This window comes from Trachymyrmex cornetzi, unplaced genomic scaffold (assembly GCF_001594075.2).
Source record: "Trachymyrmex cornetzi isolate Tcor2-1 unplaced genomic scaffold, Tcor1.1 scaffold223, whole genome shotgun sequence".
Classification (NCBI taxonomy): domain Eukaryota; kingdom Metazoa; phylum Arthropoda; class Insecta; order Hymenoptera; family Formicidae; genus Trachymyrmex; species Trachymyrmex cornetzi.
The window spans coordinates 917,772-944,494 of record NW_017296881.1 but is presented as its reverse complement, the minus strand read 5'-3'; the positions used below and the strand labels follow the sequence as shown (position 1 = coordinate 944,494).

Here is a 26,723-nt window from a genome sequence, read left to right as displayed (position 1 = left end):
CATATAAAAGATTTTTAAAAACATAAATATTATTTATTCATAAAAATATTAATTATAATAATTTAAAACTAAGTTTTTAATTTATCAAAAGCAACTTTTAACGAAATATGTGATTGCTACGAATGGTTAAAGAATTGATATCGATCTCTGAGATCATAAATCACTGCACTAAAGGAACCGCCGAGTGTCTGGAAACTGTTTGCGCCAGTCGGGTCTACAAGAGGTTTCTAAGTCTTGGCCCACAGTCACCGGTTTGTCTACAAAGGGAGAGGAGAAGAAGAAACCGCCGTGTTGGATGGAAGAAAGCGCCCGAAGCGCGTTGGATGCGTTCAAGAACCTTCCGGCCGGCGTATATGGTCGGTCTGCCCACGTTCGGTTCTCTCGCTGCTGGCCTCATCGCCAAATATCGAGTAGACACGCGTTGGAAAATGTGCCGGCCGTCGCCGATCTGTCTCTAGCTGCCTATATATAGCAATACCGAATAACGATACTCGTAGCGTGCTGAACGTTGCTATCTAATTAACATATTTTTCGTTCTGACTCACCGCGCGGTGAAGGGCCTCTTTTCCTTGCGATGTCAAGGCGGATCGCAAAAAAATACAGGAGAAACGAGAGGTTAATTATTTCGAGTCTGCATCAGAAATATTTCGGTATCTGAATTTTCTTATGTCTAAAATGAGTATAAAATGAAAAATCACGATTGATGAAGATTTAATAAAGATTATTTTTAATTAATTTATAGAAATAAATTAATGTGACTCCAATTAAAAAATTTCGAAAGTATTGAATTTACAACTTTATTGCGTTAATATGTTTCTGATTAATTATCCCTCTAAGCATTAAAGGACCTTTCATCCATCTACAATTTTATGCGCAAAAGTAGCTCTTGAAATGATTAAACGATGCTTTTGATTGCGGCTACGTTGCTCAAGAAGACAGATTATTTAGAATTAACATACCGCAAGCATCGTGAAGAATTATTCCAATCATTTGCCACTCGAAATCAACAGCGCTGCTATAACGCAGAATTGTAGCGAGAATGCAGTTTGGCGAATCTGGTTTAATTTGACGGTTGCGCACTTTCGCTCGATTGCTTTTTAACGGATCATAACCGCTGTTAAAACGTCGAAATATTAATTCGCATTTAGAATTATAATTATATAACCAATTAAATGTATTTTTCCGAAAACTAAACGTTAAATGATTTCCGCTTATAATTATTTAAATGAGTTAAACTGTGTTTTTTTTATTATTTCTTGATTAGTGTAACATTCTCAATACCGGCATTAAATATCGTCAAAATTATGAGGTATTGTTTCCGCATTCGGCCAATATAATTAACGTCTAAATTCATTCTATAGATCTTGGAAGATTGATTAGAACATAACGGATCAACACTCATACCTACCCCCTTAACGAACCGATCACTCGATTATCCCGCGCGGACAAAGGCCGCATTTTTAACGCGACGACCCGTTTAAGGAGAGATGTTATCCGTAACGACGTGTCCTACGCGCGATACTGGCCATTCAGCTCGTGGGCGGTTCACTGACATTTGCATGACGCGTTGGCCAATAGGCAAGGTGATTACGAAAGTTAGCGCGTTGAAAACCTGTGCCACGGCAGACTCGACGACAAATTGATAAGTAATTCCCGCTGGAAAAATTTGGTTTGCTTCAAGATGCAAAATGCGAAATCGAATTACGTAATCGACTCGATTACCTCAAAATTGACGAGAACCATTTCGCTCATCTCAGTTGCAACTACGAAGATTGGAGTGAAAATTATTTCTTCTAGCGCTATTTATAACAATACTTAATTATATATATATTCTTTTGTATAAAGAGCAAAAATAAAAATCTACTTTTTAAATTATTAAATAAAAATTGAGATTTTGAATGCAAGTAATAACATCTTACTTTTGGTATTAACGTTATATGTATGTGTAAATTATATGATAGGAACTCCTTTACGAATTTTTTATTTTCTCGACTTATTTTTTCCTAATTAATTAATTGTTTTAGTAGAAAATAATATTTACTGGATGATAATAATATGCTGCGATAAAATTGATTTTACGAACATTTTTCATGAGTAAGATCACAGCGAGTCATTGCGTCATTACCATTTAAAGGATTAGCAATGGTAGCAGTCAAGCTACCGGTATTTAGCTTTCACTTAATCGGATTGAACCGCGGTGAAGCGTAATTTGTGCACCCTGTGGACGTAAATAGGCGTGGATGATAAATGAAGATTATAAATTGCTTGTTCTGGATGGGTCTGAAACGCTTACGAAGTTTGTTAAAAAACCAGCAAGCCATTTGAACATCGATAAGGTTGGGCATTGATATTGTTTAATTAAAAAAAAAAACAGTTCTTGCAAATCGTGTAAAATATGTTTACAATTAAAAAATGAAAATAAAAGTAATGTTAATGCATGTAACAAGAATAAATAAAAAAGCACATTAATAATATTAACAAGAGCAGATGATTAAAACATGGAAGAGAGAAAATTAATATAAATTGATCAATATAATAAATTGAATGACAATAAATTTATGAATAAAATTATTGTAATACATTGTAATTTTATATATCAAGAGAGGGAAAGTTATTTTATGCGGTGTTTAGTAAATGTAACGCATTGCGAGGGTTGGAGAATAAAATTGATGAGACCGATTATTCAGGAGAGATCTTTAATAAAATCCTGCTACACACAATTCGCTGCTGCGTTTATATTCACGCAAGTTACGAAACTTATCATCTCCAATATAGCCACTTAATTTTAAGGTATCGCGCTCTCTCGACCGTAAAACGGCCATCGCGAAATTCCAGGCAAATTGCAATTTTAGTGCACGAGGCCGTGTAATATTGCGCAAGATTTCCATGGTGATTCAGTCGCTCGTACTCAACGTGCGAGAGATAACAATGCCGCTTTTCGCTCGCCAAAATCGTCGCCACGATCGCGGAAAATCGTCGATAAGTAAACACACAAAGTGCGCACAGACTACGATATTGCAAATCAAACCAGTTCGGTATATGTCTCATCATTTAAATGATATTGTATAAATCCGTATATTCAAACTTTTCAAATTCTGTTCGCGAGAAAATGGCTACTGTAAGTCCATCGGTAAATGATCATCGAATTTATGTTTATTTCTGTGATAATCATATAAAAAATAAATGTTATATTTAAAAAAGAGAGAGATTAAGCTTCTTATAATTTTCAATTATAGCTATAAGTATGGAATTAACCCTTCTCTCTCTTACTGAAGTTATAATAATAACGCTTGCACGCTAATTCTATAATATTCAGGTATTAAATGATAATTCTGCCAATAGTCTGTAATTATGCTTATTAGCTATTAAATAATATACATAATATTAAGTCCATGATTTATTTAGTAGACATATCGTTTAATTGCATATTTCTGGTATCATTTAAATGAATATTAAATGCGCCAACGGTATATTTTATTTTTAAAAAATCAATAACTAACTCTTTCCAATATTTAACTATCAAAAATTTATCATGATTTATGACCGTAATAATCTTACTTTCAAATTAAAGAATATCATCTTCCGTTATTAATTGCAAATGATAACCTATGTATCGCTTGCACGAAACCAATAAGAAAATTTAAAACTTATTCAATGGCTAAGCCATATGTCGGCTATAAATATAATACTGTTTAGCAAAAGGATTGAATTATCGAACAATATTTCTTAATAAACGACCATCCACTAGTGCCTTGCTATACGAGATGAGAGTAGAACAAGAATTACGACTCTCGCATTACGACCACACGCGACATTACAATTTCACCTTCGCACGACTTCAATGTTGGAACAAATTTGCTTCGAGTCGAATTCCAGGGACGGTGGAAAATTGACACAATCGCCGTAACTATAGGCCGATCATTTCTGCAAATGGTGACGGGGGTCGAAAGAACGGGAAAGCTGGGCTTTCTCTTCCTCGGGAACTTATCCTCGATATAAACGCCACGAATCAACGTTACGTGACGCTTATCGTTTCCAACCAAGACTGCCACCTTTTTCATCTCCTCCAGCGATTTATGAAAATCGCCTCGCGCCTCTGAACCATAAAGGAACGATCAAAAGCAATTGACTCATGAAAGTGCCATACCCCTTCACGGTAGTTCCAGATCGTTCTCGAGGGCGTCGCACCGCCGGCGTCGCCTCCACCGCCGCCGCCTCCGCCGCCGCCGCCGCCGCCGCCGCCTCTCCCCGGCAGGATTCCGCCGTCCCTTCGAGTCCTCCGCCAACGATCCTCTTCCTCGTCCTCGTCGCTGTCCTCATCGTCGTCTTCGTATTTCCTGGGTCTAACCGCGCATATCTCTTGCGCCGGACGACGCCGCCGGCGCCTCTCTGCTGCGCTGCCGGAATCTTCCGATGATCGTATCCTGATGATCGTTGCACCGTTGCGATCACGAGTCGAGGAAAATCGCGGCGACTCGCTGTCGCCCGAGTCAATTTTGCCACGCGTCTCGAAGCGATTCTCCTCAGGATCGTTCGTAGTTGTCTCGACTGTGCCGCCCCGTGTGTCTTGCAGGATCAAGAATCCTCGCTCCGGCGAGACGTCGACGTCAAGTTGTCCTTCTGGAGCATTTCGCATCTTACTGTGATCCCGCAGATACTTCGCGGAGAAAATCCGGTTGTTCTCGTACCAAGTTTTGGCGCAGAAATTTTTCGAGTTTTTGGCATTACTATCTACCTCATCTTTCTTCGGTGGCGACAACGTTCTCGTGTGTCTATCCGATTTCCTGTCAAATATTTCGTGATCTTTGCTTCGCAACGACGGGCGTCTTTTCGGGGAAGCGTCACGCTCCTTGAAAGAATTCGTTCTGACTATTGCTTTGTTGGTCTCCTCCTGGAAAGGACTTGAAACACGTAGTTCGTCATCTTGCGTCTTAAAGGATACCTTGCCGAACTCTATATATCGATCATTCGCAGTTTTCCTATCGATATTGTTCTCGTAATCGTGATACAACGCTCGCCCTAATTCCTTATCATCGTCCTTGAAACTGTTCTTCCTCCTTTCTAAATTTCTCTCATGATCCTTGTAGGAAATCTCGCCAAACTCGACGTTCTTTTCCTTAAACGAGTTCTTCTTCCCGGAATCTTCGTTTACATTCTTAAACGAGTTGCTTCTGCTCGATTCGTCATCAACATTTCTCAGGACAATTCTGCTGACGCCACCCGCATGTTCCATGGATGAGACTCTCTTCTCCGCATTATCATTCTGATCTTTTAGGAAAGTTCTATCAAATTCACCATCTCGTACCCTAAAGAAACCTTTTCTATTTGTATCTGTGCTTACATCTTTGAAGGAATCTTTACATGATGAGCCTTCCTGATCCTTGCCGAAATAATTAATCGAGGTCTCGTGTTGATTTTTTGAAATGTGTTTTTTATACGCATCGTTATCACGATCTTTAAACGATGTTTTTCTGGCCAAATTAGACTCACCGCGATCCTTGCTAGTCGCCCTCTTAGATTCAGCTTTGAAAGAATTCTTCTTGGTTATCGGTTCTCGATCGTACTCCTTTAGAGATTCCTTCCTAGTCAGATTTGGTTCTCTGGACGAACCTCGCCTGGGCGAACTTCTGTCCAGGTCTCTCCTAGGTTCAAGAAGAGCCCGATCGTACCTCTGTATCCTCACGTCAAAATCCTCGGGCGAACCCTCATAAATGTAACTCCTCCTCTTTGAAGAATTGTCTCTCGATCGAGGATGATTTTCTTCGTCTTCTGTCGATTTCCTTCGATAATTTCTCTCGGCATTGTAAGTGTCGTTCGTTTTTCGGAAACTGTCGTCTCGTCGAGGCTCGCGAGCCTCGTTCTGCCTCTCAGAGCTCCTCGATTTTCGATCGGTAGATCGCTCACGTTGAACTGCATCCTCTTCTCGATCATATTTTCCACGCAGCTTGGACTCGCTCGATCTGCGCGGTTCATCCTCGCGATCATCTTTTAGTTTCCGACCTCGTTCGTTAGATAAATTATCGTGCGGATAATTAATGGTCGGCGATCTTATATCATTCCTACCGTCGTTTTTCGTCTTGCCATGCGTTTCCTTTTCAGGACTCGTCGATCTCTGCTCTCTCTTGGATCGTAATTTGCTCTCCTCTCGTGATTTCAATCGCTCGATCATCGCCTGGATTCTACGGTCCGGCGACTGACTGCCATCGGTAGCTAAATTTTCGATCTCCTTAAGCAATATATCTCTCTCGTCGACGGATTGCATCAAATCGTTATTATTGTCGTTGCTTCTGTTAATCTTGGATATCCTGCCTCGATTCCTCGATTCCATCTCCTCTTCCCAGGATTCTTTCATTCTCGATTTATAAGAGCCGTTGAGGTCTCTCTCGACGAACTCGTCTTTTTGTCGGCCCTCCCTCGGTAAAGATCCCACGTATCCTTCATCTCGATACTCCGGACGATCGTGCGATTTATCCGTCTTTGCACCTACAGGCTCGCTCCTGAATTTTCCATTTGTCAGTTGCATATCTTCGGGATCCTGTTTCCTCGATTTTCTCGTGTCATCTTGGACGACGTCCTTAATGCCCCAAGAACCAAAGTGCTCTCTACTCTTCTTGTATAACAGATCGACATTGTTCTCTTCCGTCTGTGCAAAGTTCTTATTATATTCCTGTCCGTTCCGCTCTACCTTGCTGTCCTGTTGCTTTGACATGCCGAAATGATAACGATTGCCGCGCCCGCCGTTCTTGCACGACCGGCTGGAGTGTACTTCCGCCTCGCTTCGATGGAAATGGTCCTTGGCGAACGGAGCGGCCCTCGGTGTGTCCTTCACTGCCGAAGGGCCGCGCAAGCGGGACGTCATCTTCGCGAGGAACGGAATCTTGAAGACAAGAAGTGTTATATCTCACCCAAATGATATCGTTTGTATGTATGTATATACAATGATACAAGTGGGTGTGATTTCCAATATAGATAGATATATAGCAATTAATATCACTAAAAATTCTTCAGTAAAAGATTTTACGAAGTAATCTTTTTATGAAAAAATTTGTGGAGTCTTTTATCGACGAACGCTGTCGTTAATTTCTCGTGATATCTCCAGGCATGAAAGAGGAACGTAGGCGCTCTGAGACACGCACGGTTAAGTGTACGAGCGCTAACCTATTATTATTCGCGTATATCGAACCAGCCCAACGGCTACCGTCGATGCCGATCGATCCCTGATCCTTCGTCATCCACCGTGCGTATGTATTTATACTTGACGTTAGTGCACGAGCACTGAAACTATCTAGGTACACTAAGATTTCTGAAAGTAACATCAGAAGCACCGTTCAGTGAAGATAAAATATCGTGCCACCTTTAAAATGTATCTGTTTTTTCACCAACTATCTCACATCCACGAGATCTCTTCAACAAAAAGAGATTAACTGATGCTCTAATACAAAATGTGACGCTTTGATATCGAATTAAGCTCTGAAATGACACAAAGGTATGCCACTAATAAAACTCCTGACAAAACGATCAAATTAACTGAACCGATTAACCGCACAGATTCTTCACAGGCTTGAACCATTTCTTCATCTTAAAGAAGCGGTTCATACAGATCTCCACAGTCTAAGCAAAAATCAAACTGGAATTTCTTCAGATACTAAAGGGAGCGTCACACCAGGATAAACAAACACAACAACGTGGACGATGATCGCGACTGAATGATACACCTGAATCTCTATTGCCGTTGCGATGAGTAGCTCACCGAATCCTTTGTACTTCTCGAGTAAGGACACACCTTCCGAATCTCACGGTCATCGAGCCGTAAACGTCTTATGTCCAGATACTCTTTGTCTCTCTCTCTCTTTCTCTCTCTCCCTCCCCCTCTCTCTCTCCCTCTCTCTTTCTTTCTTTCTTCTTTCACCTTTGATGCTTTTTCGGGAGAGAAGTGAAGGACAATCTTTGACGGATCCTCGCGAGTCCTCGTGTCTCGATGAAACTTGAAGGAGTGCGAGAGAGCGCCGATCTTCTCACCTCTCGAGGTGGCTTCTTCTCGGCGAGAAGCCGCCAGCCGGCTTCGGGATGGAACGACGACGATGACGACGAACGCGCGCAGCAGACGACCCTGAAAGTCGTCTGTGGACTTTCACGAACGCGAGCACTTTGCCGGTCGGAGTCACCACGAGAGTGTGCACCGGAGGGAGAGCGTGTTCCTCCCGCTCTCTCGCCCCTGCCCCCTATCCTCCTGTCGAGGCCCCCCTCGCTTTCAGCCGTCCGCGAGCCGTCCCCTTCCTCACTAAGCCCTCTCTACCCCGTCTCTACCGCACGCCACGTCCTCCCCCCCCCCCCCCCCTTTTCGTCCTTCCTCCTTCACGCCGCCGCCGACTCCTTCGCCTCCTATTCACGGTCCTGCGGTCCTCCCTGAGGTGAGATGGAGCATGATTCTCCCGTTAATCCGCTGATGCTTTGGGCAACCACAAGATATGTCGTAAGCGTACAAGCTCGACTTTAAGGTTCATCGACCTTTTTCACTGATCGATGAAGCCTATGAGACAATAGAAAGCTTCAACGAAGAGCTAGAGTTTCCAAGAGTGTTTGTTAATTTGAGAGAAAACCTAAGTCTTTAAAAGCCAGCAATGGCTTTGAAGTAATGTGAGACATTAACAGCATGATGCGATAAAGTACAGCGAAGAAGATATATCAATTAGCTGTAAATTAACTACTGAGCTAAGACTAATGATACCCCTACAGCACAAAAGTTGCAGCAACAATTCTGCAACATTGCAGCGCTATTGCATGTTGCAACAATATTGTAGCGTTATTACAGCGATATTGCTGCAAATTCTGTGCTGTATGGGTAGAAGCATGTTTATCAACGTCGTTGTAACATAAAAAATCAATGGCGATTTTTTCGAACGACAGAACGAGAGCGGAAGCATCGTCTTTCACTTTCGAGGCGTAGCCAGGCGTTCGCGCGGAAATTAATGGCACACTTCGAACGTGAAAGGAGCTAAACGCGCGAAAATATAGAAAAAAAAAGGTGTATAATGCTCTCGTTATACCGATGAGAGGTTTCTTAAATAGATCATCCACATTTATAAGAATCTTTGAACATTCGAGCGTGCCGCATAACAATTCTTCTCGTGTGCGCTGCGCGTAAAAGTGCAGCTCGCGCATTAAATCCAGGCGGAGGTGGATATCGCGGATATTCTCGCAGGAACTTCGAGAATGTCGTCGGTGCTAAAGGCGCCGCTGTCTCGCATTGACCGTGGTCCCGCAGCTTAATGAGACCTTAGCGATCCCTTAATGGAGCTGGTTGGATAAAAAAGAGTAATATTCCGTAGAGAAACGTTACTTAGTGCATGTTTATGTTTGCTCCAAGGAAAGTCAGGCGACAAAATCGCTGACAGAGAGAAAACTGAAAAAGAAGAAGCGTCTTCACACCATATCATATTGATTTAACTCTTAAAATCGTTTTCTCTTATCTTGCGAAAAATTACAAGCGATTCAATGAAATCAGCACTGGCGCGAATTGCGATATGTCAGAAATGGAAAGTTGAAGCTATCACTGATCATCAGCAGTTTTAAACAGTTTTCGAATTCTTGATGGTATTAAACTAAAATTATAACGCAATTTTTAATGTAAATTATGTGTGTAACATATAAAAGAGCGAATAAAAAAATATAAATAGATAAATTACTTATACATAAAACTTCAGCAGATTTTCAATTACCAGTAAGATTATCGTGACATCGCAAAATTTTCAATAACGGTAATCGATTCTTGAAAATATTATCTTATGCTCATAATTGCAGCATTTAACACTTTAAAAAGATTGATAGTTTAAAAACACGCAAGTTAGTATAGCTAGGATGTTCAGAATAATTAAAAAAATTTTAATTTTTTAGTTATTTTTTTTACTAATTTATTATTTGTACATTCCTCTGTCTTATAAGGGTTTAATGTAAATTTAGCTATAATATAATATGCTAATAAAAATATAACTAGAAAATTAAACTTTTTTTGCCTACGGCAATACTTTTTTATTTTCCTTTTCCAGAATAAGATTTTAAAGAAAACTATTTAGAGTGTCGTGGCCATTCCAGCCACTCACTTAAGGTTAAATTGACAATGCAAAAATTTAACATTTATAAAAACTACAAAAGAATTTTTTTTTGTAAATCGAATGCGAAATTTCGAGACAATAGCGGTAGCATCTATCCACAAAAAGGTTAATGAACGACCCATTGGTGAAATGGCAAGAAACCGGCCCGTGAATCATTGCCAAATAAATGCCAACGTTCCAAGGCACAAAATGCGTGGCATAAAGGGATAAAAAGGTATTTTCTTCGGTGAAATATACAATCGAGTCGTCCGTGCGCGCCTAATCGCTTCTCGACCTCGCGGGTGCGGCGCGAGATTTTACTGCGAATCACTACGTGATGGCTCGAGAAATGTTCCGTACGAATTTCTTTTCATATATTCTGATACACACAAAAAAACAATTTTTTTAATACAAATAAAAAATAATTGCGGGCACATAAAATATTAAACAACGGGTTTGATCGATAATGACATAACGATGAAAGAAATTGATAATATTATTAATTATAATACGAATTTGGACCGATGAGAATAAATCTAATTAAGAGAATTATTTTCAATCAAAGTGGATCTTAATGCTTAAATATTTCGGTGTGCATTTATTTTGTAATAATATTACATTCCATAATAAATCCTCTAAAAATATAATTATATTATTTCCTACGATCGCAAAAACAATCGAGTCAGTGGCCATTCCCTGCTAATTGTTCACTGTGCATCCATTCATTATGTTTCCACGTAAACGGCACGCTGCTATCTTTCCGTCCTATCGAAGACAATGAAAGACCACGGCGGCATTGAACGAGCGAAATACCACCGTTCTCCGTAGCGGCGAGGATAATCGCTAAATTAGCAGAATCGTTACTCGCGCGCATCGATGATTAGCTATCGCGGAATAATTTATATCACACGGCGGGCAGCGTGTTTACAGCGATTATTAAAAGCCTATCGTGGCGAGCCGATGCGGCCCGATGGCTCTCGATCGAGCGCGTTTCTTTGCCTCGTATCCGATTCGCGAAACGTGAACGCGCGTTATTAATCACGCGTGTCCCATAAGCGGGCTTTCACTCTTGCGTCACGCCGTAAAGCCAGACAATCGGCCTGTGCTTCATATATCACGTCTGCCGTCTCGAACACCGAACGCGCAACAACGACACGATGATATCTTGATCAATTGTATGACTCGCGCTCGCGACTCGTCCTCGTCGAGTAATTCGTTAAATCGTCGCGCAAATGCACGGCGATATCGATTTCGGGTGATCGCCAGCGAGAATCGTCCGACAATAAAACTTAGGCGCATCATGCCGCAATAATTATCACGGCTCTCGAGACGATTAATTTTCCGGCCTCATAATTAATTTATCGCGTGCTTCCAACATCGCGTGGCGTTTCGCGAGAAATCGCGCAATTGATCGAGGTGAGCGCTAATAGCTGCGATCGCTTAGCTTACGTTCACCCTCTCTTATTCTCCTCGTAGAATTTTTTACAATGATTGTAAAACTTTTTCAGACGATTTTTAACTGTAAAACAAATAAGAAAAAATTGAAAGGAAAAAGTTGCAATTATCGTAATTTAACTATAATTTATAGCCACTTTCAATGCCAACTATAGATTTTTTCGTAAAACTATAAATATAATTATTACAGACATTAATTATAACAGTAATAACTAAAAATGGAGCTTTTAACCATAATTATTTTACCACGAAATTATAATCGCAAATACCAAATACTTTTTTTAAACGAAAAATAATACTCCGACTTTAATGTTTATAAAATTCAACACTTATAAAATATTAAATGGCAAAAGGAAAATCGACGATATTTCATTATATTTTCTTTTTTATTTCCAATTTAGCTTGCTGGAAATATTTTTATCGTTCTTACATCTTCAAATGATCGCTTAAGCCATCGATCGAATTTAAGAGAGCATTTGAAATCGAGGATCCGGCCTTTTTTGGAAAAGATTGAAGAGATAGTTGAATCGAAAGTTGCACCTCACTTCACGTTCTGGTTGTGAAAATCGCAAAATGCCGGTTTGCAATTTTACGATTCCGACAGTGAAGTGGAAGGGTCGGTTATTCATAAACCGGAGAGGACAAACCATTTCCAGGTAACGCGCCGGCTGTTTAACGGATCCCAGCACCGCGAATGCGCACAATTAAGTTCCGCTTTGCGCTTCGGTCGCCTCTAATTGCTCGATGAATTTCCAGTCGCGCGAATCCACTCACGATTCTTTGCCGAAGAGATGAAAAAGAGCGAAAGAAAGAGGTGGCTGTTGCAATGAGCAAAGAAAACTCGAGTCTCAATGTCGCTTTATAGATGGCAATAATAAGGTTCTTGAGAATTTTTATTCCTATGAATTCGTAGAAGACTTAATTCCGGCGACTCTTACGAGAAATCGTTAAATTATGCTATACATAGCTCTTAAATAAAATTTAAATTAAACTAGTATACGTTCATCAATTAATTAATTAGATAAAACTTTCAATAAAATCGGTTTTTTTTTCGATTATGATAACATTTCTTAATAAAAATTCTTTCTTCTGCATTAAGAACGTACGTTTGTATTTTACATATATTAGATTTTTCAACACAGGAAGTAAAAAGCAATGAACACGAGAATTACTTTAAAACGATACCACTATCTCGCACGCCGGATACATTCGTAGAAACGTTTTTATTCGTCGAGAAATATCGAGTAGAAAGTTAACGCAAGAGATAACAGCTAAAGTTTAGAAAGTAAAATAATGCAGGAAAAAGTGTCGCGCGCACTTTGCAAAGAATGTAACGTGAAAATAAATTGAATCCGGGGGCGTATCACAATTACCTGTTCAGGTGGCGTAAGACGCGTGTCAGATAAGAACTTCATAGCTGGCTAAGTCACTTTGTTCCGCGGTATGGAGACACGGTAAAACTGCTGCTGGTAGTATCAAAAGCCGCGATAGAAAGAGAGCAAGAAAGGGATCACTTTACTCGCTCGAACGGTTCGATTATTGCGCTTTAGATGCTATCTCCGAGATAAGAAAATATATAAACAATTACAAGTTACGTAATCGGAATATTAACTTCCGTTTTAAATTTTACAATTCCAAAAATTGAAGTAATTAACCTATAGATAATAAAAAAAAAACACTATATTTTTTTGCTTTAAAACCATTCCTAGTTAAAATTTTTATGTGAATTTTTATGTTAAATTTTTAATATATCCGAATTTTAATTTAATATATGATTGTGTTATTTGAATATTTTGTATCAAATCGATCTTTAATATTTCTTAGTATTAAAATAACACAATTTATGTTTAAGTAAACAAATAATATAAAAATAATGTAATTTAAAAGATCAATTTTAATAAATGAAGAAAATATACGTGGTAACTTAAAAACTTTAAATTAATTATATCACTATTTGATTGTATCCTAATCCTATTAATAAGAATTTTAAATAGTATTTAAAAGTATGATTAAAAAAAGTTCTGCGATAAAAAGTTTTTCAACTTTAAATAAATAAAATCAAAGCCAATGATTTCGTATTTGCCATTCGTCGACGATCGTCGGCCTTTCTTTGTTTAAAATCGCTTTTCGTGAAATCTTCGGATACGTCCCTGTGTGTGGGCCGCGACAAGGTCCTGTCACAACGCCCCCGCTTTTTGCACGCCGTGCTGTGACCACACGGTGAATGGTGCCCCTTACGCGCGTATCGACCTTTTCGCCCGAAATGGCAAGACCGAGGGTATACCTCGAGCCGAATCGGTTAGCACTTTGACTATCCTGTTGTGAAAAATGGCTCTGTCAATCCACCGGTCGCGAAGAGATTTATCAACTAAATCAACGTAAACTATAGCATTTAATCGACATTTAATCTTGCTATTTTTTTACTGCCGGGACAGACGTATCTACGTCTCTGATCGCATATTTATAAGTTATTATGAGAATTGATTATTTTATAAATTCGTAAGTGTTGCTTATAAAACATATTAGCACGCACGCGAATGAAAATACGTTGAAATAATAAATGATTGTATTTATCAAAAAGACAGTTTTATAACTGTGTAAAATTTTTTAATATGATTGGTTTATACATTTAGATCTTTTTTAAAACATTAAGGATAAAATCAATTATATTAAAGAATTATACAACAGAGAGAGAGAGAGAGAGAGAGAGTTGCAAAGCTATTTTTTTTACTAAACGCAGCCAACGATACACCTCGCATAGCAGTTTAAAAAAAATCAGAACCTTTATTTAAGCGTCGCGCTCGATGCTCGTCTTTGGGCGTGTTTCCTTTGAGAAAGCGCATGAAAACGAGAGCTCGATCCGTAAGTAGATACAGACATGCATAATCGTCCGTAATGTAAGACAGACGTTGCCCACATATTTCTCGGGATTCAAGGGCGCTATCACACGCACTGCAACGGTTTTAAGGCGTCATTCACACCGATAAGACCCTCCCAGCTAATAACCGGAGGAGTTAATGGACGCATACTGATTTCCATTCCACCTAGTCGTGACCGATATTCCCTGCGTCCGTCAACGAAGGAACGCAACGCCGACAACAGTCGAGGCTTCTTATATAGACTTTGTTATTTTTTTGCTCTCTCGCATATATGGGATTGATTAGATTATATTTTTTATCGATACATTTTATAAAGTCATCAACACTTTCTATCAATTATAGAACCAATCATTATAGATAAATCTGGAATGACTTGTTCTAAACGGGCATGTTATAAAAATGTTAGGCCTACAGCCTTGGCCATAAGTGTAAAATACTCCCACAAATTGACATAAACATTCTATATCTAATAAAAAATAAATTAAAAAACAGTTTTATTGAAAAATACTATTTATTGTTGTAATAATTTTAATATTTTATTAGTCCCCCTTTAGGTTTTATTACCGTCTTTGTCAAGAAAATGCAATAAATTGAGGATTTATACTTATGGCCAAGATTGTATATATAAAGGCTGTATAAAGTAATTAATATTCATTATCGAATTAGGTTCAGGATGTGAATAAATTTAAATTGCTTTCGGAAAATTTTGAACTAAATTTTATGGCTAGCCTTTTTTAATTTATATTGTCGAAATTTAAGCTTTGAAATGCAATGACTTTTCTTGTTAAAAACCAATGTCAAAATTGAGGAAAAAATTTAAATCGAAAGAGGAAAGTCAATAATTCTGAAATAATTCATAATAATTTTCCACTGTATTTAAAATTGCAATCAATCATAGAGAGAGAGGAACTAAGCATTGAAATTCCATTGATCAAAATTCACTTTTCCTTAAAGACTATTTTTTATACATATATCATCGTCTAGTGTGACGTTTAGAATCTACATATTTATCTACCACTTGTCTGGCATACTTACATTTATCTACATTTATCATACGACACCTACGTGACAAATATCAGCGTATCGGAAGGCCGTTTTCTCTTTGAGACGTGCTACATGCGAAAAAAAAAGTGTTTCAGTGTGCGAAGAGTAGCTCAAGAGCAGCTTAAGCGTGACAGTATATAACTGCGGATCATCTTGCGTGTCATATTTACAAGTCAATCGTTCTCGGAATGTTCAGCGAAACCGGAGCTCGTACCGACAGGACCATTTTCGTTTTTCGTCAAATTGTCGCGTCATTCCCAGCTATCGTCGCGTTACTCGCGACCTTCGGATACGTGACGAATTGCAGATCCGGGTACGGCTGTGCGCCAGGCACGGCCGCGCGAAAGAAATGCTCTAATTGGATTTACCGCGGGCGACCCGTTAAGCATTTAGCGGTGCACGTCACAATTGCGTTCTGTGCCCCGGCCCTCTCGTAATATAGCGGTGACTCACGCGGCGTTCTCGTTTCATTGGAGAGAACGGTGATCCCGGGCTCATGCGCTCTGGCGCAACTCGAGAGCCCGCCGGAATCACAATCTTATCGATATTAAAAGAAAGCGCGAGGGATCGTCAAATTGCTCCCGAAAACTCCGTAGGCAATTTGTCATAAATATTTTTCACTGATTGTAAGTGTAGATGCACTCACGTGACAGAAATATTATTTATCTTTTCATATTTTGATTTTAAGTGTCACTTGATCAATAATCAAAGAAATTAATGTTAATAAATTGTGATTTTTATTCAAGTTGCTTATTTAAGATATCAATTAAGATCTTAATGATATACGACAAATTTGAAAACGTGACAAGCATGTTATATCGAGTTATTTCGTCATCTGTCAATGTAAAAATCAAAAGAATAATACTGTATTAATGTCTTATAAGAAGCTCTTATAACGACCGTAATTCCGGTCGAGTAAAAGTACATGTTCCACGACCGTCTAACTAGCAACTGCTTTTTATTGGCAGTGCCGTTATGCCGTTCATATAGCGAAAAACTTGGCGGCTGTTTGAGGTAGCCCGACGTAATGGATGTATCTATTAAGGAACATATCGCGTTCTCAGAAATGATCAAAGTCGTATAATGATCAAACTCTTTCGAGAGCTCAAATTTATCTTCGTCGATAATTTATCGTCTCTATAAATAAAGGAGCGTTTATTAAAATTTTATGTCTCTTGGTTAAATTGATGCACCACACATAAATTCATACAATCGCCAATCTCGTTTTATTATTTTTTAATAAAAAGGCTTACGAAAAAATTAGCAAACTCGATCTCCCTATCTCAAATGATTCATAAATATGTATTAGGTCGATTAATTTTATATAGAAAACACAGCGCTTCGAAATTTTTACGCATTCCTTCGCAGATTGATTTTTTTTTATTTAGCGCAAAGTCACTTATTGCGCGACTTAATCACACGGCGACATCGTAAAGCAATGATGAGAATCTTTGTTCGAGATCCGGCGTTATCCAAAGCCGGCATTACAGTGCTCTGCAAATCACAGCCCGCAATGATTTAATCACGACACAAATATTTTTGTTTAAAAACATTGTAAAAAGAGATACGAATATTTTAAGAGAATTCTATATTTATTTGCAAGAGACGATTTCAAGAAGCGGAGCGATCGTGTTAAAATTCATACAAATTGAAATTCTTGAATATCTAACGCGTAAACTGTATCTATATAAAATGTATATTAAAGTCCATCACACACAAGTGACATAAGCTGCATAAGCATAGTATAAGACCGCTGCATGGATCAATAAGTATCTCATATAAATTAATACGACTTTAAAGTAAATCTCACTCTGAAGAGAAAAATCTCACTCTTAAAGCCTGAAAATTGAGCTGTGCCTCCTTTTCAAAACTGGTTCAATTTTCACTCTTTAGAGTGAGATTCCATTCCAAAGAATTTAAAGAGTATGTCGGATGTCCAGCGACCTTATATTTACGCATTTATGTCATTCTGTATGTGATGGTTTTTACAACGTGAAACGTATCTGATTCAGGAAAAACTAAATGTACATTTTTATATTCTTCCTCTTTTATACTTCCATATGGAGAGCAAACGATTATGACTGCGCTGTATTACCTATGACCTTTTAAAAGCTGTCATAACAGTTGTAGTATTCTCGAATACTCGAAAAGATACTTGGAAACTGGATTTATAATACCCCGTAATATTGAAATCCAATAATGACCTCGATCGTGCATAATGCTCGTTTGAGCTGGAATAGCGTACATACAAGTAATATTCAATACAGATTGATCGCGTTCGCGGATTATGTGCACTCGCGCGCGGTGCTTTAAAAAGTCATTAACCGATAAGAGAAGCGGTGATGTAAATTGCAATCGAATAATTGGTATTAAAATGGTTAGCATTAAAATATACAAACTAAAACATTATGAAGCATTTGAAAAGTTTTCTGTGCGTTCGTCCCAGTTTCTGTATCTATTATTTAAAGACGAGTAAATTGCTGAATATATGTATATGTCATTGCGATATAATTTTGATATTTACTTTTGCAATTTACTCGCATCACGGAATTGTTTACTCTCTTCTTGTATTTTCTTCTTGAAAGCTAAAAATCTGTAATACATATAATCCTCTATCTTCTCCAAGGAAATAAGCAGGTAATACACGAAATCTCTGATTATTGTAATCTCACAACTCGTGACAGCTGCAAACCGAGAAAGGACGAATTCTCCAGTGGGCAGCCATCACTGATGCGAAGACAAACATTGACATTGAGCCGAGACATAATGATGTCACTCGCACGGAAGTGACATCATTTCGTCTGCTCCTTGATCCGACCCACGAATAATTTACAGCTCGTCCGGACTGACCTTTATTTAAATCATATTTTTGTATGCATTGTGACTTTAATGTATACAGTCTAGATTTTAAATAAAAACATTCATAATATAAGATTAATTCAAAGTGATGCTAGATTGATTAATTTTGATATATGACATAAGTGTTTTTTTGCTTATGTATTTTGTATCTAAAAGAGTTCTAGTTTTTGTGAACAATATTATTCAAAATTGTTAACGTTGAATCATCAATTTAAAAATTATTTAAAAATCTGAAAGATTGAAAACCTTGTGATAAACCTGTATATAAACTCTAGAAATACACATGACGTAATAATTAGCATGTTTTGAATTTATCAGAAACCATTTTACAAACGATTGGAATGCAAGTTTATAGTATTACGAGATAGCGATAAACAAGTTATAAAATCGCATGATGTCACTTATCGTAGTTCAAGTATGGATCCATCCTTGAACTACGACCGAGATTAGACCTTTCAAAGATAAAGTTTATGTTTCTTCGCGTTATAATTGTGATTTTTTATTGCGACTTTTCGAGCTGACTCTCGAATGGATCTTGTAAGGTGAATCGCTAAGTACACAACTCGCACATCATTTTTTTCCTTTCCCGATCGTTCCGTTACATTTTAATCACTGTCTTCTTGCGAGATTCACTCGCAATACAGTTGCAATGCAACGTTCGCGCGTTGTTAGTATAATCAGATTCTTAAGTTATCTAACTCAGATCATTAAAAATCGAATCATCGATGAGGAAAAGTTTATTAATACTACCACGACGGCTGTTGATTGCTAACGTATTTAAATTAAATTAAATTTTAATATTCACGATTGCGCTTATTGCGGTGTATCTGCTGTTTTACTTGTCATATGTCATGTTTCTTTCACTGCTAACTGACCGTTTAATTTTCTTTCAGTTTCCGCAACGTCTGTGTACTTGAAATCGCTTTACGAAACACGATTCCATTTCCAGGATGAACACAGGAAGGAAATTGCAGTGGCAGAAAAAAGAGGAAAAAAAGAAGAAAACTCAATTTCATGGATGTTTCGTCTCGATTTCGTGTGAAAAGATTCGCTTTAGCGATGCTTTGATGTTGGTTAAATCCTTGGTTCAACGTGAGAGCAATTACTATTCTGACGAAGAACTTCACATCCTACACGAGTTATGCGTCTACAATACACAGAGTAAAAAGTAAGAGTAAGAAATTGACCTATCACAGTAGATTATTCTTTTCATATTTGACTCTAATTGTTTTCTTATTCTTATACTTCTTACTCCGTGTATTGTAGATGAAGCATTATAGTTAGTCAAGAAGTTAGGCCAATATGGCATGCACCATAAGGCACTGCTATGATTGGTTCTGTTCCCTGCGAATGGTTACTTAAGAGAATTGCTATTTGTTTTTGTATTATTTTTACCAATGTAAGTTCTAAAATGCAAAGTATTACAAAATTTTTTGTTTCAACGTGCTATGTAGTATTAATTAATATTTAATTTACACACATTAATATTTTCTTGAGTGTAATGCCATTATTATAATTTTCGGTTACCAAGAAAAATACATAATAAAATATAGAAATAGAACAATTCCCAAACTGTTACGAAAAAGTGAAAATTGTACCCTCCTTAGGCGTGTTCTGAACATGTCCGTTTTGACTTTTAAAATGGTAGATTTTCGTGTTTCTATAAGAAACGCACGAATGAGGATCGCGAGGATCTAAGGTCCTCCGACACTGGCATTCCCGAACGATTGTGTCACGCGTACCGATAGACTCCCGCTCTGCATTTCGGTTCACCCTGTATGCAGATACTGTCAGAATGTAGTTGCATGCTGCTCGTTACGTGTCAGAATGCGTCCGAAACGATCATGTTAAATCTGCGGCACGTGATATACGCGATCCGATGAAGGCCAAACAGTCGCGGAACGCAAAAGAGATCGTGTCGCGTTAGTGCGATATCGTTATCAGGCTGACATTTCGCTGCAAAATACATACACTGGAAAAAAAAATACGTCAAATTTTGCATGTCTCAAATGATCCACTCAAATTTGTGAGTTAATTTGACACAAGACGAATATATTAGAAGATTACACAAATATTATGTAAGAGAATAGATACAAAAAAAATAATATCAACACAGTTTATAAACAAACCATGGAAGCATTTTTTTCATTAAAATTAACATTTATGATATGTTAAATTAATTACATTTTATTTATTTATCTTACAATTTACGTTTAAAAATACTTTATTTTTATGTTATTTATAGACTTACTCATAAATTGTGTCATTTTGACTGCATTACTAATAAATGTTGAATATTGATTTAACACAAAATCTTTAAATAACATAATTACATTATGTTAAATTAACACTCGAATATGCTAAAAAATTTAACAAACTGTTAACAAGAACATGAATGGATCTTTTTCTAATACAAATACACAATTTTATTACTGTGTATAAAGACAGGAAAGTGTAATACACTTATTAATTATACTACTCTATTAATTATACACGTATACAAGTAAAATACGCAGTTGGAAATATTTTTTAATATTTTTAAGTTTTTTTTCTTAGTAATTTTCATAAATTTTTAAAATAGAAGATTAAATATTTTCTAAAATCCTTGAAGAGAAGGATAAACAAAAAAGGTATATAAGAATGGAAGTTTTTATTTTATGCTATGCTCCTCCCTCCCTCCCTCCCTCTCTCTCTCTCTCTCTCTCTCTCTCTCTCTCTCTCTCTCTCTCTGAATAATCTGTTTAACAAATTTAATAATATATTATCTTTGAACATTATTTCTGTAAATTATTCGAGATATATAAATGAAACTTTTTTTCGATATGTCTCGTGATTTTTCGACAAGTGTCATTGGAATCCGCAGGTGGACGCAAAGACATCTCGTATTGGTCCGCGGACACACATAAACGTTCGCGTGAGTTTAGCCAACCAATGTTCATGATTGGAATGCCGTGCCACTCGATCGCTATATTTAGACACACGAGTTTTAATTAAGTAGGTACGCGACAACCTATCGCATATATGAGGTGGCGGCTCAACGGGAGGTCGACAATCGATATTTCCGATAGTCGATAATACTGACGATTGTGCGAATCTGTATATAATTAAATAAAGCTCAATTTCTGTCGTAAAAGTCGAATTATACTAGATATGAATAAACTTTGGGTTTCGACTATCTATTTTATCATTATTGGTTTAATTAGAAGAACCACTGATGAGTTGATATATATCGAAATGAATATAAATGATTACGTGATCGTAACATGTACGAGCGCTTATACATTTTTAATGTATTCTTTGCATGAAATTGTGAAAGAATAATAAAGTATAACTGCGCTTTAGAGATAATTTATTTGTATTCTCCAAGGGAAACTAAATCAACGCGTTTTTAGAATGTCGCTCAATAGTAATTAAAATTTTTTCAAATAATTAAAAAAAATCATTTTCAAATAGAATTGCTGATTTAATAAGCGTTTTGCGGTTATCGTAGAATTAGGCACATTAAATGAAATTGCACAGTTTAAGGTTTTAGGAGGCGATTCAGTTAAGTAGAGTTTAACATCATGCGGTTTTAATAGCAAGATCATCCCTCGTTTCCCATTTATGTCATTACACATACAATTCCACAAACTTCGCGAGATTACGGTTTCTCGTGAAATAAACACAGTGCCAGTAATTGTTAGAAATTCTGCCCGTGATGCTGTATCTGTTCACGTCTGGCTTACTTATAAAGACAGTTTATAAAATTTAATTTCGGATTCATATCTACATCAATATCGTTTAGGATATAAAAATAATTTTTAAATATAAAAATGTATTCAAATATTATTTAATAACATTACTAAATCAGTATGTTAGAACCCCTATATTCTGTAACTCTTAATGACACAGACTGTCATTAAAAGTCTATAGAATAGGGGTTCAGAGATAGTAAGCATAGAAGAATAAAATCTTTTACAAAATTTTATCTTCTTTTTATCCTTTAAATACATTTTTGTCTTTTTATTAATTATTTCCCATCCTGTATTACGCTCTAAAACTTTTATAGTGAATTATCATTCTAAAGAATGAAATGTCATTCTTGAAGATTGACTTTTTATCAAGACTCAATTTATTCTTTAAAATGAGATTTCACTCTAAAGAATTTACAGAGTATACATATATTAGCAATATATTAATTTTTACATTCTTCAATTTCAATTTCAACATTCTATTAAATTTTATCTGTGATATTTAAATTTCTCATTCATATTTTCTCGACTTCTGTTAATTTAAATTCATTTTATCGCGATAATTTTTCAAGGCATGTACCTGTTCGATCGAGGCTGCAAAAAATTATACATATAAGAATCTCACATATCTATTTAAAACTTTTACCGTGAATATCTCACGTTGAAGAGTGAAATGTTACTCTTAAGATTGAAAATTGAGCTATTGTTTTTCAAGACTGACTCAATTTTTACTCTTTAGAGTGAGATTTCACTTCGAAGAATTTAGAGAGTAGATATGTAAAAATAAGGCATCGAATATGCATTGTAGCGTAAATTACAAGTCTTGTAGACTTATTGCGACGAAAACAACACGCGAAAGAATTAACACTTTTAAGTCACGATATTCAACAGGAATATATTCAGAAGCGGCGGGAGCGGCTGTGCGAGAGAGGATAGACGGAATTATAATTCGTAAATTATGCAATGACAGTTAACGTGCTTACCCACGGGGCAATTGATCTTTATTATATTAAACGACGTAACCCTAACACCGAGAATGACGGTCATGCCTGTCATAAAATGATTCAATAACACGTTTCCGTGCGATTTGCGAAATCAAATAGCGAAATAATGTATCTAATATTGTTCTCAAAAAATCTCCTTGATATATTCTCCATATATCACGATCAGAGATTAAATCACTCGATTATGAAGTTTTTAATTGCTATTAACATAAAAATGTACATGTAAAACGTAACGTACGTATGATTAATTATGCCTAAAGGTTAAAATTGCATAAAACGATTAAAATAGATATAATATAATAAAGTTTATAAATAAAAAATATTTCTTATTTTTATTATATTTTTTATCAGTCGTCAAAAGTATGATGTAAATTCAGGAATTGTTTTTATCTACACTAAGATATTAAAAGTACGGTGACCCAATAACTTGATTAAACATTTTGTTATTTTTAATTTTCATGTAAGGTAAACGTTCCAATAACCGGACACGTACCTATGTTCGGACACTTACACATAATTTATTGCCTATTATTAATCCCAAAGGCTCTTTTTATTACAATATTATAATTGAGTTATATTTAAAAATTACAATTAAATTATAATATTGAATTTAAAAACATTTGAGATTAATAATATTAATAAATTTTGTGTAAAAGTGTGTCCGCGGACATAGATACATGTCCGGTCACTGGGACGTTTACCTTATATGTCCAAATATAAATCAATCTATTCCTGTGGTTAATTTCAAAGTAAACAGCGTCCATATCAACATATACTTAAATAATAAACTAAAATTGAGTCAAATTTAATAAATTTTTTAAGTAAAATTTTTTACTTTATTATTTTAATTAAATTAACGACATATTGAGTAAGACCAGTGGTATAAAAATAATTAAAGACCAGATCTATAAAAATAATTAAAAATAATCCAAATTGAGCAAAATTGACATTGTGAATTTAACAGTAGTGCAAGACTGTAACGGTAAAAATAATGTCGGGTTATAATAAAGGTAATAAGGTCTTAAGACTTACCGCTAGACTACACACCATAATCTGAATTAGTAAACCGTGAGTTTGCGATTCACTGTCCCGTTGTGTGATTATATAGACTTACCTGTAATATAAATAGAAAAGGGAAATTTAATCGCTTGCTTACGAATATAATCAACGTGAGTACAACTTATTCGTAATGTCTATTAAGATAATCAGCAAATAATATTACTTTCTTAGAAATTAAATACAGAAGAATTATTTAACCGTGAAAATAAAAGAATTAAGATTTGCGAGGACACGCATATAATTAATGAAAAGAAATTTCTCTAATCCTTTAATGATGTAACCTACTTTTTCAAGAGAATACAGAGAAGTCATTTTATATTGCAAATAAGTCTTCTTAATTTTTTAGAAAAATGGATTTTTAGACTGGAAAATATAGAATAGAATTGTTATATTTTTTATAAGAGATCCAAAGTAAATTACTGTGCCATGAATTGTCAAGAAATTCTATGTATGTCATTAATAAGATAAATTTGAAATTACTGCCTGCTGTGAAATCAGATTGCTGCTTTGTGCTTTGCACGAGAAAGAGTTTTCAAAATGTCCGTGATGGGTGATCTCGCGAGAATTTCACGGTGGTTGGTCAAGACGAATTTAAGCGTGGCGCATTCTCCCATGTCTCAAAACGAGACACAGGAAGACAGATAATCAGCTGGTACTACAGCCGTTTCCGGCAAGCACTACGGCTGTAATTAAACGCGATATGTGAGTAATGCATGAGGCTCCTTCGCGTTAATGCGCGTTAACTAAAACGCGAGATGGTGTCGCGTTCTTTTGATTGCTAAGAAGAAAAAAGCTAACTGTGATCGTATAAATTGTTATGATAAACGGTAAAAATGCGCCTTAATTCCACAGACAAAACGTTTTCTAATTCATTCATACTGACATTTATTAGTCATTAAAATTCTTTTAAGAAATCGAATCAGATATGCGGGACGTCATCGAAAAATTAAGAAGTGAATTGACAATAATTAAGAATTATATAGGACTATATATATATATAAATCCTATATAATTCTTAATTATTGTTAATTTACGCTGGGTGAAAACATGTGTCCAACACATTGTTTATCTTACATTAGTTTTTTCAGTTTTATTTATTACGGATTTAATTTAAATGTAAGATTAGCTACTAAATTGTATTCAATTATTATAATTGCACACTAAATACTGCGTTGACTCATACTTCCCATTATACTCTTGAATTTGTTAAGAAGTGATGTCATCAAAAAGAAACCAGTACCTAATTTCAAGTTAAAAAGCAAATTTTCTTATTTTACAAAAAAATACATTCCATGCTATATTCACATATTGAAGAACAAATGATGCCGTCTTTATGATGATATGATTTATGTGTTGTGTGTGTAGGTTTTGTAAAAGAACGACGTATATTTTATCCTGCTGAAATTTTTTTCATTATGGACACAATAGTTGATGAGCCTATAAATCATCGATCTTTATTACGCTGCGAGTGTAAAACATGTTGCTCAAAGTATCACGCGAATAGTAGCAAATGAGAAGACAAACTCCTCTCTTGCTTCACTGTTTGTCTGAAACAATGCGCGCGTAGGTTAAACTTATCAAGCTGTCTTACTTAGTAACGTCGAGAAAGATCCTCTGTGTAGTAGCTGTTCAATGATGTACTCCGGTGATTCTCATTTCGAAATTCTGTCGCCAAATTTGATAGTTATACACGATGCTATAATATTAATTTATTTCTACATTTTTATATATGTATATTATTAAAAAATGTACAAAATAAATAAATTTACATAATTTTTTATATATAGGTAAACGAAAAAGTTATTTTAGTTAAAATTGATCTTGGTACCTATAATAATATTTTGTGTGAATTTTACAATTTTTAGTTCAAGTAAACTGAGCCGATTATTTGTCGATTTTGAAATATTGTCCTTGACAGGATGGATAGTTGGTACCTCATTCCAAATATCACAAATTAAATTGACAAGCAATTTAATGTTACTAATACTAATTAGCATTTTTTAAATATTGTAAAGAATTTATTGCAAAAAATATTACCTCGAACAGAATTCAAACTGGAACTCTTTCATTCCGTGCGAGCGTCTTATCAAGTTTATTCAAATAAATTCTTTACAGTGTTTTAAAGATGCTAATTAATATCACAGTAATATTAAATTTTACGTACTCCAGCTCACAATTTGCTTGAACTGGAAATTGTTAAATCCATATAAAATATTATTAGTACCAATACAAGCTTTGACCAAACATGATATCTTCTTCGCTTATTTGTGTGTAATATTTCACGGTCGATTTTCAGTATTAAATTACATACAATTTTTAACTTTAAGCTATTCATTTTTAATCCTTAATTCTCAATTATCTGTCTATTTTTATGAGACATAAATTCATATGGTTTTAATTATACTTCATACATCCACGATTTTTACAAGATTTTTGTTAATTATTTAATATAACTCTCATAAAAAGTAATTAATTTTGAAGAATTTATAAAATATTGTAAATGTATGAGAAAAACTTCAAAACTACAAATGCATAATATATTTGATATAATTGTGCTTCAATATGATATAGTTAGAAAATAATATTTTTCGTTTGATACCG

The 26,723-nt window shown here is 35.9% G+C and overlaps 1 protein-coding gene across 2 annotated transcripts in view; it reads right to left on the bottom strand.

Moving 5' to 3' along the window:
- The window catches only part of Lmpt (four and a half LIM domains protein limpet), a 130,416-nt gene that overhangs the window by 90,188 nt on the left and 13,505 nt on the right, over positions 1-26,723 (bottom strand). Inside the window, exons 1-2 of one of the 2 annotated variants that reach the window (XM_018506112.1) lie at positions 4,237-6,874; positions 4,148-4,200 (exon numbers count right to left, since the gene is read on the bottom strand). The exons of the other annotated variant lie outside the window; for it this stretch is intronic. Of the exons in view, the coding sequence (XP_018361614.1) occupies positions 4,148-4,200; positions 4,237-6,859 (2,676 nt within the window). The 5' untranslated portion in view covers positions 6,860-6,874. Of the gene's footprint in view, positions 1-4,147; positions 4,201-4,236; positions 6,875-26,723 lie in introns of those variants that run through there. 2 annotated transcript variants of the gene reach the window in all.